Below are 19,808 nucleotides of genomic sequence, written 5' to 3'. Positions count from 1 at the left end.
TCAGTATTATTTTATCAATCTGTAAGGCTTTACTCATATCAATTTTTAAGGACGATTTCAATAATCTAAAAGAAAAATTAACGGCCGCGGTAAATAGTAAAAATTGTTGAAGTTTTTTTTTCAATTACATAATAAATTTTGTGTAGTATTTACATGGAAAACTAATGATGGAAAATTTTACCAGCGGTGTGGTACGAGTCTACTTGATTTTTGACACGGTGCGATTTTTAAGGCTAAGGATAACCAGGCACCTAGTAGAATTTACCATGCTTTCGGTGAATGCAATTAGAGTTACGTTTATTGCTCTCATGAAGTCTGTTGGTGATCACCATGCTCATACCACTGTACCTCAAACCGAATGTTTTTCGGCGATGGTTAAGGAAAATAATATGAAGTGAAAATAAAGAAAAAAACAGTATTTAATACTAACGTAAAAGTAAAACCGAAAGTTTATCGTAAAAGTTGGAACTACGGATAAAATATTGACATTCTTTCATTATAACGTGTCCAAGTTTTCCGCTTTGATTATCTGCAAAGCTTCTTTCAAAGATGACGCCGCAAGTTTAGCTAAATGCTGAAACAAATTACCAAGCATCATCAATTAATGAAAAAAAGAGTAGAACATGAACTAAGATGTGACAGTGACTAAAATAATAAGCTTCTTTCATAAAATCAGCTAATTGGACTGAATAATTGGCTAACGAAGATTAATTCATCGTAAAGAGTGTCGTAAATCCAAGAAAATGCGATGCCTCACGGTATCGCAACTATTAATTTTTCCCGCGGAACGAAGTCTCATTACATTGTATCATCATCAGGCTGAAGACCCGATCTTTCGGTCACCAAGACCGGAAGTTCGAGCGCTGCTTCAAGTTTGTCATCTTGTCGGGCTAATTGTCAGCTTTAATACGGTGCTGACGTCATGACGTCACGTGTTTCCCATCGGCTTCCGCCGGTCCCCGACAAAGCGGAAGTGGAAATCAGCTGCCGCGGGGGGCCAGGCCCGGATGCCAGGTCGCTCGTTTAATTCGCACATTTCATTTATGCTGTCGAGGGAAATTCGAGAGATTTCTTTCCACCTGGCAGCCTTGCAGGCAAGGACGTGGGGAGGGAACACAGGAAGGAAGCCTCGCGGGCTGCGTCGGGCATGATTAAAGGCGCTTTTGAGCTCGCGAAGAGCGGATGCGATGTTGCCAGTCTTCGTGGTTAACGGTGAAATGGTTTGCGGTAGCAAGCAATTTAATACACATTTTTACGAGGTAACTATGGGGCGTATTCGATAGTGGTTCGGTGTATCTATCGCAGGCAATTGGCAATCGCCGGCAATGTGCATGGCAGTGGTGAATAAATATAGAAAATCATAAAATTTAAAAATGAAAGAACAAGATTAGAGTGCTGATTAGGTTGCTTATAATGTGAATAGACACTTTTCCATCCTGAAAAACACGGCAGGAATATGCACACTCGGAAGAACGTGTAATGAACTTCGTCACATAGTTGGTTTGAGTACGGACAGACAACTAAACTAACATCTTGACAAAGTGTAGAGCATCACATTAAATGAAGGCGCCTTAGCCCGAACTCATACTTTTGAAGACCTTAACCCTTAAAAATTGCATTATGCCGATGCGCATTATTTCGATTTATCGAAACAACGTGTCATTTTCAAGAGTTTCTTTTTTAATTGATATAGGAAATTTTCAATTTGGAGTTTTTTTTTACTGATTTAGCAACAAGGTATGAATTTACATAAGCATAAGAGATAGGATTCTAGTCCTAAACGTCATCTGGTTCATACCTTGTATACAACATCGAAAAAAGTAAGCAAGAATTCGCTCAACAAAGCGACGGAAAGGGGGAGGTTTTGAGAGTCTACTGGGATTTTGCGTCGAATCCTTTTATCGTTGAGATGACTTTTTGAAGGAATACGGTTACTCCATTCCAATAAGTCCCTAGCTCTAAAAAAAGGAATTATCCGATTTATTTGAAGTGAAGCAGTCTCTAAGTTTGTTATCTTCCCATTCTACACAAATTTTAATCATTATAGTAACACAGCCGACAAGTGAAGCCTAGCTGGCGATTGACCCTAATGGTAAATATTTGCTCTCAAAGGGCGCTCTTGTTACATACGCTAAAACAATGAAGAATGAGTGGTGATGAAACGAAAATTGAATTTCACAATTTTACAAGCCAACAAATTTAAAAAGGAAACAGCTCTTCGACGTCCAAAGACACCAGTTGGGGAACATTGTAATTGGTATATAACTTAGTGGAGACTGGTACTCATTTGGAAGTAAAGCATATAATAATTTAATCTTTAAAAGATAATCAGCATCTGTTCGAAAAATTTTGTCCAATCCTAATAAGTCGAAAATAGTTAGGAAACTTTTCCGCGGATATTTTTCTCTCTCTAACCAAAGCGTTGCCTTTTTGCCTCGCTCAAAGATACGTCGCGCTGTGAATTTTGTGTGATCTGAATTTTCGTCAGAAACCATGGGAGCAAAAATCTGAGAAGCTAGGCAAAATTCGGCGATTTATATGTTCATAATAACTGGACGACATTTTGCAATTAGGAACCATTTTCTTTGGCTCTTCTGTAAAATCAGCTTCCTGCATGGGGAAACCAATGGCATATATGTTGTTTCTTAAATTAGCCAGGAATAGTGGTTCCTTATTGCAAAATGTGGTCTAATTGTAAAATCAAAGTTAAATCCAAGAAAGCGTGTCTCCTTGTAAACATCAATGATCCCTATAGGCCGTGATTTCGCTCGTTTTTCACGACAGCAGTACCGCAAATCGCACTATTTGGCATCGCTGTCACTCACGGAAAACAGTAAATATTTGACAGGATACGATTTTCCAAGTAGACGAAATTAGATTCAGAAAGAGATTCAAGTATGGTTGGCAGATACGTTTATTTGGTGCTTTTAACATTTGAGTCATTAACACCTTAAAGGAGAGATCAAAATAGTGTAGTACAGAATTTAAAAATTTGAAAAGTAGGGGTCACAAAAGGGTAGTACACAAAATTAAAAGATAGGCGAGGAAAGAATACATTAAATTTGGAGATTAATTCGTTCTGAAAAGAGAAGGATTTCATGAAAAAACTTTGAAAGGTGTTGCTTGCTGCACTTATAGTCCCAATATTACTGATATATCATTTATTTATCTACTCATTTCTGTTTTCAATGTGATTAAAAACGACGTATGAATGCATTAAGTCAGACATTGTAGGAAAAATTGAGAGGCCGCCGGCATTTTTAATAGCTGGCTCTTGACGCAACTATTCGTGATCTCGGGATGTGCGTGTTGCGTGCGCAGAAATTTGCAGGCGTTCTGGCTTTCTAAAAGATATACTGCGTAAAACTTCTGGGCATAAGTCTGCAACCACGTATCTCATTTGCGATGTTCGGCAATCTCCGCTCCTATTTATTTTTTAAGGGAAAATAAATCGACATCATCCTTTGGGGCTTTTGCAGAATTTTCTACGGTCGGGGAAGAAAATTCACGGCAGTTTTTAGGAATCGCTATTCAGTAGTTTCCCACTTAAAAAATGAAGCATGGCAGTAAGTCTACCACGTCGCAAATCGAGATACGTGGCTGCGGACTTACAGAGTCGAAATGCTGTTTCGGTTTTATGATTCCACAGGAAACTCAAAACTACTGCCGTCGTGTGATGCAGCTTCTTGCATAAACACAAACAAGGGGAGTCTTTCTTCTTGTCAGACGCACAACAAACACACAACACGCTTAGTTGCATCCACTCGCCGGATAATACCGAATTGGACCCCATATGTCCGAGTTGGTCCCGGGTTCAATTTCACTGATCGTCCACCGCCAGCCGAATTGGTCCCCGCTTGTTTATTGGCAACTAGCAAAAACAATGAATCGTATTCGATACATCAAATAGGTGAGATGTTATCGAATATAGATTGCTTCAGAATGTAAACATAGCCTCACAAGTCAGACTCCCTGCCATACTTTATTTTTTCTCATGAAATCTGTCCAACGTGCTTTATTTTAAGCTATCTTAATTTTCCTTCTCCTTCAGCAGAATATTCTGTATATATTTTAAGCTATGAAGTTAGCTTCTTCCTCCTTTAAGAAAATTTTAAAAAAAGGGTTAACAAAAAGCAGGAAAAAATTTTGAAGGAGCAAAGTGCCGCGATTATCCTATCACGAGTTCGAATAATCGCGCCAAACACAGTGCGGCCAGCATTAGACGCATATTAGCGCCTGCAAGACTGTTGAAATACTTCACGCATTGCGCCAAACGGTGAGGTCGGCGTCGGATGCATGTTAGCGCCTACAAGACTGCCTGAATACCTCTCGCATTGCACCAAACGCCATGCAGTCGGTCAGTTGGCGTGAGACGCATTTTAGCGCCTACACAACTGAAGAAATATTTCAACAATTTAATATCGGGTGATAAGTATCGTAATATATTTAATTTTAATTGATTACATAAATAGGAAATAGAACGAACGAAACTATCGCGTCAAAATTTGCGATGCTTTTATTTGAGATCGTTTAGGAAAAGTCGCGGAAACTTTTCAGACAAATTAAGTGTAGCTTTTTAAAAACATTGATTAAATGACGATGAATGTGCGGCGGCAACGCTGCAACTGCTGTAATTGATTCTTCTAGGTAATGCACTAGGTGCGCAAGATCATATTCATTTCCGAAAACATTTAGGGGCAGCCAAGCTTAGTTTATTCTCTACGTTAACGAAAAATGCAGCTGAAGTGCAAGAAAAACTAATTAATTTTGATACAAAGACGAATAGGAATGAGGATTTTTTGTTTCACAAGGACCCAGTCAAGAATATTTTGATGTTCACACGAGATATAAAACTTGAAGCGTTGAAAAATGCTAACGAGGTATACGTTGATGGAACTTATAAAAGTTGCCCTAAATTTTTCTACTAAATGTTTTCCATTTGTATCAAATTTATATCACTGTATATCACTCAAGTCTTCAATTGATAGTCCTAAGCCTGTGTAAAATGGGAAGAAAAATGTGCTGGAATATGCAGCGTTGCCAATTTCAATTTAATCTTGTTCTAATCTGAGGACCAACTCTGCCAGCGCGCACGCGGATTCTGATTACAAACGGGGGCCAACTCGGCTACGCTGAAACCGGGACGGGGACCAACTCAACTACGCCCCACGCGCGTCAATCCTTATGAATATATTCGTATAGTGATAAAGTTTAAAAACTATCGACTTAGCTTTAGTTTTATAAAGTTCCTGCTAAAAACTGTATTCCCACACTAAATATTTTAAGCATAAAGTGGAAAAAGAAACAGCTATAAGATTTTGCGATGGAAAAATGCAAAGCTGTCACGGTGATTTTCAGGTATAAGTTTTAACCTTGCTAATTGCATTCAACGATCGAGGATGAGATTTAATTTCAGTATATCTGTCGCCGACATACACAAATATTTTAAAAGTGTCCGATATTTCAATTCTAAATAATAAATCGCAACATTTACCCGGTTATTTTTGAAAGAAAACGAAATACATATTTCGGGCACAAAATTTGACACAGAACAATCAAAATTCTTGTCATTACAATTTGACGCTCAATCAGGTCGGGTTGTATAACTGAAAGCTTTCATACAAAAGAAAGTAGATTCACGTAAGGTTTCAGCGGAAAACAGTAGGTACCCCCTCCCCCAATCCTCGTTACTTTAGTTCCGTGAGTTACTTCCTCTCTAAAAGTCTCGAAAGTTAATGAAGTTTCCGAAGTTCTCGAATTACAGTCGTTTCTCCCGAAGCCTCGAAAACGATATGCTTTTTCCGCACTAGCCGTGCGCATGACCGGGACTCCTCAGTCTGTGGGTGGAATTTTTGCCGCTCGAAACGTGCTTATCTTCCAACCCTGTGAGAACATCCCGCTAAATTTTCTTTAAAAGCCGACAACGAGCTTTTCCCCCCTTCACTGCCCCTCCCTCCCGCCAGCGAAGAGTACTCGAAACTGAATGAAATTTGAGCCACCCCCTCCCTCTCTCATCCCAGCGCGGCCGCCCACACCGCGATGCCTCAATGTCTCCTACGGCTCACTTCTCGCAAAGTCCACCCCCCTCAGCGTTGCCGAGGGTAATTTTTAAATTTTGCGGTTTAACACGGTAGGAATAAACGCCGATAAACGGAGGATATCTATCTTCAGAGCATTTTATTCGCAATATGGTCTAAAGTCTGGGAAAGTCTGAAGGGAAAGTGCTCAATACTTGTCTCAAGAATGAATGATTCCTGCGAGTAAATTTGACGACACTCGAAAATCCATGTGGCGTTCTTCCGTATACTGAGAAAAAAATTTCGGTCAATTGAACCGAGCATTCGGCGTTCCATATCATCATCCCAACTATTCCGTTTGTCAAGCTGAACTCTCGGTTCGTGCAACAGAACATTTGTTTCATATGACCGAACCTTGTTCGTCAGTTCACTTTACCGTCGAAGTCCGGTCTGACAAACCGGAAATTCGGCATGCAAACCGGAAATTAAGTAAATTTCCAAATAGATCCAAGTAGATTTCTGTGGAAATCCAGGACCTCTAACTACCCTTTCCCTATTTTCGCCTACGGCAGTCCTTTTCGAGCGATTTTTCTCTAGCGACATTTTTTGTATCATAAATATGTCCATTTTAGATGATGCTATAACACCAACCCCCATCTTTCCCCATCGATTAAGAACATTACGTATTACTCTATTATATATTGAAAGGTCTTAATTTGTGTGGCATAACGAAATCGTTTATATTACTTTATAAGTAGCTATTATTGAAAAAATAATAGTACTAAAAAAAGATGTGTAGCACGGGAGATGGAAGTATACTCGGACGTCTCCCATGATTAATCCAGCCAATGGCGCTCAATCTGGCCGTCGTTCGGGAGATCGTCTCGGAGGTAAAAGTGGCGGCGGCGCTACACAGGCCACAGGCAGATCAATGAAAACTACTCGAGCGGCTCAAGACACGCGCGAGACGCGACTAATATCTGAATTTCCGCGCGATTTCTCTTCCCGGTCCCCGTCAACCCCCCCCCCCCCCCCCCAACCACGGTCCCCTCTCACCACTACGACGTAGAACCTAGCTCAAGATACCCGCTTCGGCAAAATACCCCTCTTTTTTTCCTTATTTCTTTCCCTCCTTTATTTCTTATCTTTTCCCTTTTTTCTGCGTGCTGAAAAGAACCGCACATTGATTTTTCCGCGGCTGAGTGCACACCGGACAAGACTGTCCTGGCATCATGGGATCTGGGATTTCAGTCGACAGAGTCATGCACGCATTATTACACAAATTTGTTTAGCTCATCTTGAGTCGTTGACTGTCAAACGGACGTATTTCTGCTAAAAGGAACTATGTGGAAGCGGAAATATGGGGTGTGCTCGTGGAAGCTGCATAAGAAACAATGTAAAAGTGGGAATAGTTCCTTTTGAGAAAATGGAAAGAGGGGATTTGACATTAAATCAAAGATAACTGAGCGCTAACTCGTGAGCCTTGGGCATGTAACAAGAGCGTTGTAGACAGGGTTCATGAGTTAAAGACTGACGACCTAGTCGTCGTCGCTCGTGGCGCGCCTCCTCGCGCCCGATCTTCACCACTGACGTCACTGGCACTTTTAAAGCCCCATTCATTCTTATGGCCCGAGCACCCATGAGCACACCCCATCTTTTCACTCGCACATAGTTCCATTTCGCATGAATACGTCCAAATATAAAACCAGGGGAGGGGAGTCTTTAAAAGTGCAGATCATGGATAAAAAGGAATGGTAAGGAGTGGACCAAGGCTGGATTAGCCGAAGCTAGGCGCGTCGTTTAAGTTACTCTAATAATTTCGTGTTATTGGTTAAAAAAAGTTTATTGTTTGATATGAATCGACCTCAGGTTTTAACGAGGAAGGAGTGAATTGATGTAAAATCAGAGGAATACGAGGGGATTTGGTCAAATTTTTTGACCAGATCGGCAGTGTTGCAACACACCCTGCTAAGGTCAAGAGCTAAACTCAGTTGCTTGATGAATTTTGACAAACGTTCGCATCTATCACTTTAGCCCTGGATAGACGATCAAATTCCCGAATCAATTCCGATCAAAGTAGCATCAAAGTGTCGGGAGTCATCAGTCTTAAACTCATTAATTTGCTTCATTTTAAAATGAAAACTTGGCAGAAATGTTTCCTGTGGCAGGAGATGATGAATGGTGGCACTATGGTGGCACTTCTTCAATAATAGTCAAATTCATGAACCGAGAGTATCCTCGTGTTCAGTTCACTCAGTGAATTCCCTTTAAACACAAAATTCATCAAATTTCAGACACCTGCAAATTCTCTATTGGTAGCCCTATCTTACGCCGATTATGAGATACGGGTTTTCAAAAATTGCGACTTTTATTGCAATTAATTAGGTTGATGCGCGGTTTTCCCCTGAAATCTCGAAAATTCTGAAGTGGAGTCAGGTATCCTTTGGGGGAGGCTTTCATCCTCGCACACTTTTGCGACCATTATCATCCTCGCACACATTCCGAATTTCATCCTCGCACGCCTATACTTTGCCACACATTTGCATGTGCATGAAATTGCGACACTGTAAAAAAAACATGATGGAAATGATGTGTGTTATTAACCGCTGATGCTTGTTCTGAAAGCTTTCGACTCCATTTGTTGAAGTGAACTCAATATCAGTTCAAGGACACACCCATTAAGTGGGCGGAAAAAGTGAAGTGGTGTTAATGTAGTTTTTTTCTACATATGCTGTGAATTTTGCGCAGTCAGGAAAAGGTGGTATTATATTTTTCAATTTCTGAAATGCAGATATGCTACATCGGCAGGATATAGATATGACAACGAGGAAAATGATTTTAGCCACAGTTTTATTCGACATATTTCACCGACGCCGTCGATTTTGTAATGGTATGCACATCGTAGGGTATTTGAGAGGCGAATACGCTGTAACCAACATTGGTGTAAATGAAACTTGCAAGCCCTCAAAATTATTCCTGGAAATGATTTTTTAACAGCATTACCTATGGGCAGCTTGTTCAAAACTATACCCTATCAATACCCTACCCATCAATTAGCGATTAATTGAAATTATGAGCATTTTTTCATGGTGATACATGGGTCAGGAGGTCAACCGTCTTAAATTTTGAAAATCCCAAGATAGCATTTTTGGCAAATTCTTTCATTTTGGATTTTCAAATTTTAAAAATTTGAGTTGAGATTCAAGTTCCTCGTTAAAAATTACCCCCTGACACCATGACGGTAACAGTCAATTTTCATACGTTGGTGCGCCTTCAATTACATTTGATACTGTGCAATACTTTCGTGGTGGAATAGTTGCATTGGCGCCTACAAACCTAACAGGGATACTTCACGCATTGCGCAATGCGTGAAGTATCCCTGTTAGGTTTGTAGGCGCCAATGCAACTATTCCACCACGAAAGTATTGCACAGTATCAAATGTAATTGAAGGCGCACTAACGTATATATGAAAATTGACTGTTACCGTTCACCACTGTTTATAGTCCCGTTGATCCTACAGCATTGGGCTCCTGTTCGATTATTCCGGGAAATGCTTTTTTAACAGCATTACCTATGGGTAGCTTGTTCGAAATTATACCCTTTATTTGATCGCGAAATTTGTAAAACTTTGTGCCTCTGTATTCTAATTTGTCATTTCCCTTGTCACTTTTAATTATTTTGAAACATTTTCATTCATCGCTAAAATCTGAAGGATAAAAACTTTAAAATCACAAAAAATTAATTTGCTGTTCGCGTCAGCTGACAAGAGGTCACTAATTTCAATTCAGACGTGTCATATTTCGGTGACTGGGTGGAATCAAGGAGCGTTATCAGTTCAAACGGGATCCAACGATAGATACTATCATCTCCATGCACTTTCCAATGCGATGTTGTCACGCTGTGTAAAGAAATACATAAAATCCTAAAACACTGAGCGAGAGTGATAATCACAAAAAGTGTGCGAGGTTGAAACGTGAAAGGATAGATGTGCAGCCCCTTTTGCCTCTGGGGCACTGATATGCTGTAGGCACACCGTCACCTGAAGGAAGTTTCGTTTTATCGTAACGGAGGTTGGTAGTACTGCCGTGCTAAGGAAAACGCCGTATGAGCCTTCAGACGTTGCCAAATCTCCGAAAAACCGAATTTACTGGGGAAATTGTGTATATTATTTTCTAAAATTTTCAGACAATTTTGTACGAAATTCAATCTAAAATATTTGAAAATTTCAAGGAAAAATATGCATGAATGTCGTCAAAAATATATGTTTCATCGAGGGAAACAGAGAATTTGCAGGTGTCTTAAATTTTGTAAATCTCATCTTTAAAATGAAACTACTAGGAAAACTGAGTTCGAGGATATCCTTGGTTTCAAAATTGGACAATCATTAGAGGAACTATGACAAAATAACCTAATTTGCTAAAATACATGTGTTTAAATGGAAAATGCTGCCAGGTGACGTCACAAGGCGGGAAATTTTCTCACTTTTAAATCCATTTTTCTACAATTTCCCATGTTCTAAGAAAACTATGAAAAATACTGCGAACTCAGCTCATTAGGCACTCTGAGATAGAGCAATACAATTTTTGTGTGCAAATTCTCCATTTGGCAACTCCCGAATGTTCATACGGCGTTCTCCCTTAGCACGGCAGAGCAAGTCAGAAACTTAAGCAAATCCACAATCGGAAATTCGATTAATCGTTATACACCAGAAAGGAATAGGATTCAAGGAAGGAGCGTGACCACCTCTGACATCACATATGGAGATGCATCGATTAAAATATACTTAATTACTATATCTACTGGTTGAATGGTTTGCACCAATGGAGATGTTGCATGTGTGGGGAATTAGCGATTTGACTGTTGATTCTTATGTAAAAGTTCGCAAAAAACACGACGGTGCCACTGGTTTTTTCTGAAATCAACTCCCAAGCTCAAAAAAAGCTCTCAAGTTGAGGCCAAAATGGAGGGGATATCCCACGCTATCCTGAGAGTCCACGTCTACACCAAGACAAACTCCCCATGCAAAGATAGGGTGCAAATACATTGACAGGGCTGCCACTTTATTTGCAGACTCTAAAACTGAAAACAAGGCATCCCTGCTGATGTATTTGCTCCCTATATTTGCATGGAGAGTTTGTCTTGATGTAGACGTGGACTCTCAGGATAACGTGGGATATCCCCTCCATCTTGGTCTCAATTTGAGAGCTTTTTTGAGCTTGGGAGTTGATTTCAGAGAAAACCAGTAGGACCATCGTGTTTCTCGCAAACTTTCACATAAGAATCAACAGTCAAATCGCAAATTCCTCACATATCGACGGTGAAACTACCAAACCACGTATCTCGTTCGCGGTGTTTAAAAATCTACGCTCGCATTTTATATATTTGAAGTAGACCAAATCAATATCATTCCTTGAAATTTTCACAGAATTTTCTCCGCACGAAGAGGAAAAATCACAGAAATTTTCAAGACTGGACGTTGAGTAGTTTTTCATTTAAAAAATGAAGTATGACGGGAAGTCTGCGACGTCGCAAATCGAGATACGTGGTTTGGTAGTTTCACCGTCGATATGCAACATCTCCATTCGCCATGACGATACGTCTGTGGATTGCCAAGCGCCAGTTGCGAGTGGCGAGAATGGAGCGAGAGCGACTCGCTAAAATTCTCGATACGGAGGGTTGTGCGACCGATAGGGTTGCGGAGGGGGTGGTTGTCGGCTCGGTGCGGAAATGTGGGATTTCGCGATGATTCGTTCGGGGAAGGTGGGATTTTTGGCGCGGAGTGGCCGACCCGAGGGACGGCGACGTCCCGCGACCTTGGTCGACTTTCCGACGGAAAACCGCCTCCCTTCCCCCCCCCCGCCCGCCGAACCACCCCCGCGCCCACCCCAATCATGTTGCCGAGTTGCACGATGCGTGTCAGGAAAGTGGACCACTAGACAAGGTAAATATTAAATGGATTGCATTTTGCAAAAAGGAACCACTAGCGTTGCAATGTTGCTAAGATTCTTCTTCTGTCTTGGAGGAAAAACCCGATTATCCCTTAATAGTTTCTTATTTTACTCGCTAAGAACTGTAAATTTAAGACCAAAATTACTATCTAAATTTCATAGTTTTTCTCAGTTTCCGAAATTTTATTGGAAAGGATGAAGTTGCACAATCTTAGCATCATTGCAATGTTAGTGGTTCCTTTTTGCAAAATGCAATCCAAATGGACTGCATTTTGCAGAATGGAACCAAGAGCATTCCAATGTCGCTAAGATTGTGGGATTTTTTTCACCTGGAAATGTAAGCTAATCATCTAAACAATATTTCGACGGTGAAAGTCGGCAATCACATAACTCGATTTGCGACGTCGCAGACTTCCTGTCATACTTTATTTTTTAAACGGAAAACTACTCAACGGTAATTCCATAAAACTGCCGTGATTTTTCTTCTATGTGCGAGGAAAATTCTGCAAAAACTGCAAGGAATCATGTCCATTTGTTCTCCTTTAAAAAAATAACATAGTTGCGGAGATTTTCAGACACCGCAAACGAGTTATGTGATTGCCGACTTGCACCGTCGATTTATCTTTACTCCCAAAAAACTGCGAATTCAAGACAAAAATTATCTTTGTAATTTCAATTTCTTACATGATTTCAGTAATTTTTGGTGTAGGATGTGAGTTGCACAATCCTAGCAACATCGGAAAGCTCTTGGTTCTTTTTTGCAAAATGCGATCCAAATGTCTTTGAGACTTGAATCGCATTCAGCAAAAAGGAACATCACGATTACAGTAGTTGCAAAATCGCGCACTTCTTCTTCCTGTTCAAAAACACTCAATAAGCACAGTATTAAAATGTACACTATTATTTTCCTTAAAATTAATTTTTTTTTTGGTGGGGAGCATAAAATATTTGCCATTCTGAGAGATTTTTTTAGATAAGTATGAAGAAACAACATTTTCACAATGCTGTAATCACGGTATTTCCTTTTTGCTGAATGCGATCTATATTTTCTTCGAATAAAAATGCGTTCTTTAAGGACACGTAACACTAAAATCTGATTGTTTTAACTTCCACCACCCTCTGCTCGCCACACCGGTGATACAGGTCTGCACCCTCCTGAAAATACAATCAATTCTTAGGAATACATCTTATAAAAAGAATAGGGCATCTGATAAAAAAAAAAGAGAAAATCAAATATTAACATATCTGAAGGAAGGAGTGACGTTCTTTGGTCTGTACCTTAAAACTCATCTCTCGAATCAGAGCGACAATTCATTGGCAGTATAGAGAGGAGCATTTGCGAGTTCACGCATCGCACCATAGCGCCTTCAATTTTGCAGATGCAGCACGGACATCCATCAAGCACGAATAGTAGTATCTCTGCGCCGTCATCAGCGCGTAGCCTTCCCTTGCTCCATTTCCCGTTTTTGGTCCGTTTGTATTATTTGTAGTGGTTCTTCAAGCGCAACGTTAGCGAAACAGTCGAAGAAAGGAAAGATGTAATCGAGCCTTGTTTTTTGCCTTTCCTCCCGAATCGAGTGATACCTCATTGAAGGCGTAGAGCGGAGCATTGCAAGTTCACGCATCGCACTTTCAATTTTACAGATACAACACGGACATCTATCAAGCAGGAATATTTGTATCTCTGCGCCGTCATCAAAGAGAGTCCTTTCTCACTCTATTTCCGTGTTGTGTTGTTTCCGTTCTGATTTGTAGCGGTGCTTAAAGGGCTACGTGAGCAACACAGCCAAAGTATGATTTGTATTGAATTAGTTGGCCAGACTAGGCATAGGATAAAATAACATTCGGTTACATGTCTAGCTACCGTCTCGGAGTCACCACTGATGTTCCATACATTGTAAATAAAGCAAATGTATGGAATTCGTTTTAATTTTTACTGAATTTTCTTCGTGATTTTACGATGCTGAAATTTGAAAAATTTCAGAAAATTCAATCATTAGTCCCTTCTCTAAAATATCAAATGACGGTGGAGATTCCAAAATAACGCAACAAAAAATGCCTTTTCTGCACCCAACGCCTCAATGGACCACCACACAAAGGCATGAAGTTCTGATACATATTTTCTAACCAAAATGTCACTTAGAACGCGGTTTCCGCGACAACTCCTAACTAAGATATTTACTGTTCTTAACGAGTGAATTCAAACCTCCCGCTTATGAAAACACAATAGTCTACTTGAGTCAAATTACACACTAAACTTTACTATGACGATCCCTTAGATACAAAAATATGGCAACTTCAATCTTGACGCTTTGACTCAGCTGTAGCAAATTGTTTACCGTTTGAACGATAAAGAGTGGGAAAGGCACAATGCTCGATTGAGAATTCTACCAAAACTGTTGTGAGGCGCTATTTGACTCACATATAAAGAATTGCCCGGGCAATTCAAAATCCCCGTAACCAATGTAAAATAAAAACAATAATAAGTTAATTAGGAGTTGACGTCAGTAACTTTGGTCGCAAAAACCGTGTTCTTCGTAAAATTCTGGTTAGGATTATTTGTCGAGCTCAGGTGACGTGGTCGAACTGGCATGCGATATATCGCATCAATTAGGTCCAAATTCTTGGCAGATTTTGAATTTTCAGCAAAAAAAGAACGATAGTCCTTGCGCATAAGCTTAAAATATAATTCTAAACCTAAAAATCGGCAAAATTCGATACAGCCATCAATTTCTGCATCGAATGCGAGGTTTTTTTCCAAACACTATTCTGCTTTCATTCCTCTGAATTTAGCCGATTTTTAGGTTTTGAATGCTCCTTTAGGATTATGCGCAGGGCCTATCGTTCTCTTTTTTTTGTTGAAAATTCAAAATCTGCCAATAATTTGGACCTGATCGATGCGATTTATTGCATTCCAGTTCGACAACGTCACTTGAGCTTGACGAATCACCTTAAGAAACATTTATCAGAATGTTAAATTCGTACCTTGTCTAGTGGTCCATTACACTATAATCGCAGAGCTCTAATTTTACACAATTCTCCGAAGCGTTGGGTCGATTTGACAGCACCCCCGAAAATCCACCCCTCCGAATATAGGACGAGGCGGCAAATCCGCCTACCCTCGCCTCCGTTCCCCATCCTTCCCCTTCTTGCGCCATCGGCCGCCGAATCGCTCTTAATGAGAGCCGCAAATGCGAGAAGCCCCGTCCCGGGCGGAGTTAATGTTTTAAGAATTAAATTACCGTTGACTAATTGAGGGAATTAGCCGGCCCGAAACCTCGGCCCGCTCCCGGCCAAACAACGCCTCCCGACACCCCACCTTCCGCCCAGTGGCATGGCGTGCTTTGCGATATATCGATAGATCTGCCATTTAAACCTATGGAAAAAGATCGATAAACTGGGTTTTCGCAGCGAACACCCTAATAATCGATTCTTTACCATAGCTTCAAATAGGAAAATATCGATAATCGATTGTTCACGCCACGCCACTGCCTTCCGCCAATCCAAACAACCTTGGCTTCCCGGAACGGGAACTTTCGGGCAAAGTTTAGGAGGCTTCTTCAAGGGTTCTTTCGAGTCCCGAGTCTCTTGTCACGATGGATTTAAATAAAACATCGCACGGATTCAAAAAATCAGAAATTGGAGGCAGCGCTCAGGAGGAACATGCTGGCGTGCTAAGGAAAAACGCCTTATGAACCTTCAGTCGTTGCCAAATTTCCTTTGATAATACACGGATTTCCTGGTAAACTTATGGGTATTTCTCTTTCAATTTTTCAGGTAATTTTGTTAGCAATTTCGCCTAAAGTTCTTGAAAATTTCAAGGAAAAATATTCCTAACTTTTGTCGGGCATGAACATTTGAACAAAGTAAATTTGGCAACTCTTAAATGTTCATACGGCGTGCTTCCTTAGCATGGCAACATAGTGTGCGAAGAATCGTACGAATTTTGCTAAAAAAAAAAAAAAAAAAAAAAAAAAAAAAAAAAAAAAAAACTATGCGCGTAATTTAATGAATTGACTGAACATCCCCATATTGCAATAAATTAGTGATGGGATGAGCCAAGCGAAAAACATTCAAACGGAGGTATATACGTTGCGGGTAACCCGCCTGCAAAAATTTTCTACGCTCTAGTGAAAGAACAAGATTCTGATATGTACATTTTGAATTAAGCACGTAATCAGTTGTTAATAATCATTGTAAATACTTTGTGCAATTCTCGCTTGTTGATAATGGTCTCGTCTGACACCTATGGTTATGACTCAACTGACGGTGACTCCCTTTGGAACTTTACAAATCGTTTTTCAGTGAGTAAACTTCCACCATTCCAGCGATTATTTTATTTGAAATTATAAGCATTTTTTTCATGGTGATGCGCGGGTCAGGCAGTCAACCGTCTTAAATTTCGAAAGTCTCAAGATAACATTTTCAGCAAATCCTGCCATTTTGAATTTTTGAATTTTGAAAATTTAAGTTGAGATTCAAGCTCCTCGTTAAAAAATACCTCCTGACACCATGACGGTAACAGTCAAGTTTCATACGTTAGTGCGCCTTCAATTACATTTGATACTGTGCAATACTTTCGTGGTGGAATAGTTGCATTAGCGCCTACAAACCTAACAGGGATACTTCACGCATTGCGCAATGCGCTCGCCTTGATTTTTGAGACATTTACTGAAAGAAAAACTCTTATTACTGCTCCAGCAAAAGTATGCAACAGGCCCATTGTAAAGTTGCAAATGGAATCATCGTCAGTTGAATATTCTTATTAAGGAGGATTTTAACTTTTGGAGAATAATTCGACTGTACACGGATGAAATGATAAATTTTGAAATTGTGAACTTATGTTCAGCATTTCTGAGCAGCATATTGCAGTGCTACGTCAAATATCTGCACACAATATAAAACTAAGCAACATTTTGGAATTACATTTGAAAAAGCGTCTCAAGAAGAGATCGGAAATGAAAATGCATTTTGCAGGTTTTGGCCCCTTTTATGCACTGTTTGTCTGGACCAAGAGCAAATAGAACACTTTGCAATCCGTCGCGATTTTTCCGCGAGAAATGTAATTTTAATTTTTCATTCAAGTCCAAATGTATGTTTGCTTTTGTTAAAAAGGAAAAATAAAGATGAGAGGAAATCTTCGAACGAACAAGAGCGGATCCGAAATTCATTTTTGACGTTTGAATGTAGTGTAAAATTAACTTTTTTGCGGAGAAAATTCTGCCAATAGAACAAAATAAACCTTTTTGCGGTTTATTCTGCGCTCTTTGTAATCAAATTTCATTCCTCATCGATATCGTTCTGGAATTGGGAGGGGGGGGGTAGGTTTCGAGGTGAAATTTACTGTGGATTTTACTCCGAGATGTTTTACGGTAAAAAAGCGTCAATGGCTCATTACACCCCAATAGATCAAAAAGTGTCAAAAATTACCTTAATTTCAGCAATGGAGCTTTTGTTTTTACTACACTTCTTCCGTTTCCTCAATTCATTCAGAACATGAAATAACTCTTGTAAAATGAACCCTGAAAATTAAAATTAAAATCATTAGAATAGTTGAAATTAGATCTTTAGGGTCAACATGAATGGAACGCTAAAACTCATGAGGGGGCAGTCACTTTTCACGAGGTTTGCTAAAGTCTTAGAAGAAACTACGATTCCCCAAAAACTTCGGTCGAGGAGCCCTAGCTCCAACCAAGGAGCACTTTTGAAAAAAATTGTACAAAGAAAAGATCCAAGCTCTGGCCATTCAACCCTATAGGACATCCTGTGTGAGCCTCAATCATCAAAATGCGACTTCTTTGACGTTTGCAACTGACTTTTTCTCGAGTTTGGAAAAATCTTACAATCAACATCCCCCATTGTCATCGATTCGTACAAAAATGTCCACGTATATTCCAAGACGTGCAGGAAACCTGGCAGCAAGGCTCCAGAGCAAGGCAGGATAAACTTTAATATGGCTGAAGACGCGGGACTGAAAAAGAGACAAGCGAAGCGACTTTTAAGCTCCTCAGCCCTCCAGTTCGACCCCGCCTCCCGCCACACAGTGGATCGAGTCAATCAGAGAGGTCGCACATGATTTTTTTTACTAAAACCACAAATTTTGATGTTTAATTCTTCACATTTTAAATTTTAACGGGTGATTCTAAAACAAAATTTCACGAGTAAGCCAATGGAACAACTTTCAAAACCTCAAAATTTTGTTTGAAACGGAGTTTTAATCTTTTAAAGTTTCCAAATTTTGTCCGATCTCTCGCATTGACTCGATCCACTGCGCGGCAGGTACGCTCTAAAATTGCAAGATATAATCCCCGCGGAGGACGGATCCGGGAAGTTCCCCTCTCGCTCTGCCGCTTATTAAACGCACATGTTAACAAAGGACACGGCTCCGGGCTCGAGGCGGAGATGACCCCTGTCTCTGTCTCTTTCCAACCGCCAAGTTCTCGAGGGATCGAGAGAGAGAGAGAGAGGACATCTGCAGTCGCACCTGCCCTTGAGTGTTATCCCGTTGAAAAGCCACCCGTCCCGTCAAAGGACGGCTGTGAGCAGCCACCTGGTCGCACGGAAAATGCACCGGTTTTCTCATACCTGGGATATTTCGAGACGGATGGATGAATTTCGACAAAAATATGGAATCTTCTCTGGCGGACGGAAACCGATATTACGGATATTAAAGATACCCTTCACTGCCCTGCCGTGCTAAGTAAAAAAGCTGTAATCGTATTCGAATGTTGATAAATTTCCTCTCAGGTAGGAGGGAGGCTCCTCAATTATTCTCATACGAGAGGAAAATTTACTCTCCCGAGAGAATAGTTGTCTCTCCCGAGAAAAAAGTTTTCTTTCCCAAGAAAATAGTTTCCTTTCCGGAAAAAATAGTTTTCTTTCCCGAAAAAATAGTTTTCTCTCCCAAGAAAATAGTTTTCTCTCCCAAGAAAATAGTTTTTCTTCCGAGAGAATAGTTTTCTCTCCCAAGAGAAAAGTTTTTCCTCCCGAGAGGATAGTTTTCTCTCCCGGTAGAATAAATTTCTCTCTCGAGGACACTTTCTCCCGAGAGAAAATCGCACAACAATATTGTTCTGCTCGCTTTGGAAGGTGCAGCCAAGTATTACTTTCTCAGATTTATACAATTTTTTATTGTTTTATCCAACTTAGGAATGCTGGCTTTTCAGCTCAAACTGTTTGGTGATATTTACGTGAAAATTAGCCTTGTAACTTCGTTACCTATCGTGTAATATGTTTTATAATTGTATAACTTGTCATGGGCTGCGGATCATCAGTCATATCTCACGTTTTAGTTTCTGTTGAAAACTTGTTCCTTAATCCCCCATAAAATATCCATTAAATACAACTATCTATTGGTAACATTATTAATTAGAGAGATCAACTTGGGATCATGGTTTTCAACGTGTTTTATACGGTTGTTTTCAAGTCGCCTTCAGCTGCGTCCGCAGCAATTGTTGTTGCGAATATGTTGTGCGTGCTGATCTCAGCTCATTACATACTTGACTCTTCGAAGGGGTTTAAAATGCGAAAGTAGAGCATCCTGTTGGAGAACAACAGAGGTGAGATTGAACGAATCGACTTATCCCTACTTCTCTCTTTCTCCGACAGATTGCGCTGCTTGTGCACAAAAAACGCCTTCAGAGAGTCGAGTATGTAATGAACTATAATCAGCACGCACAACATATCCTTAACAACAATTGCTGCAGACGCAGCAGAAGGCGAATAGCTCAGTTTACAAAAAGAGTATGATAGGAAGTATGCATGTAACGAAAGCGTATGTATTCGATTGAAATGAATCGAACGAAGAGTTAAAACGTCAACCGATCAACACAGATTTCATGG

The 19,808-nt window shown here is 40.1% G+C and overlaps 1 protein-coding gene across 1 annotated transcript in view; it reads right to left on the bottom strand.

Annotated features, from left to right (window-relative positions):
• Nucleotides 1-403: 403 nt before the first annotated feature.
• Nucleotides 404-19,808, bottom strand: part of LOC109040629 (SET domain-containing protein SmydA-8) — a 55,859-nt gene continuing 36,454 nt past the window's right edge. Inside the window, 2 exon segments of the mRNA XM_019056604.2 lie at nt 404-574; nt 17,397-17,488. Coding sequence (XP_018912149.2) covers nt 497-574; nt 17,397-17,488 — 170 coding nt within the window. The 3' untranslated portion in view covers nt 404-496.

This window comes from Bemisia tabaci, chromosome 8 (assembly GCF_918797505.1).
Source record: "Bemisia tabaci chromosome 8, PGI_BMITA_v3".
Classification (NCBI taxonomy): Eukaryota; Metazoa; Arthropoda; class Insecta; order Hemiptera; family Aleyrodidae; genus Bemisia; species Bemisia tabaci.
This window is presented reverse-complemented; position numbering and strand designations above follow the sequence as displayed.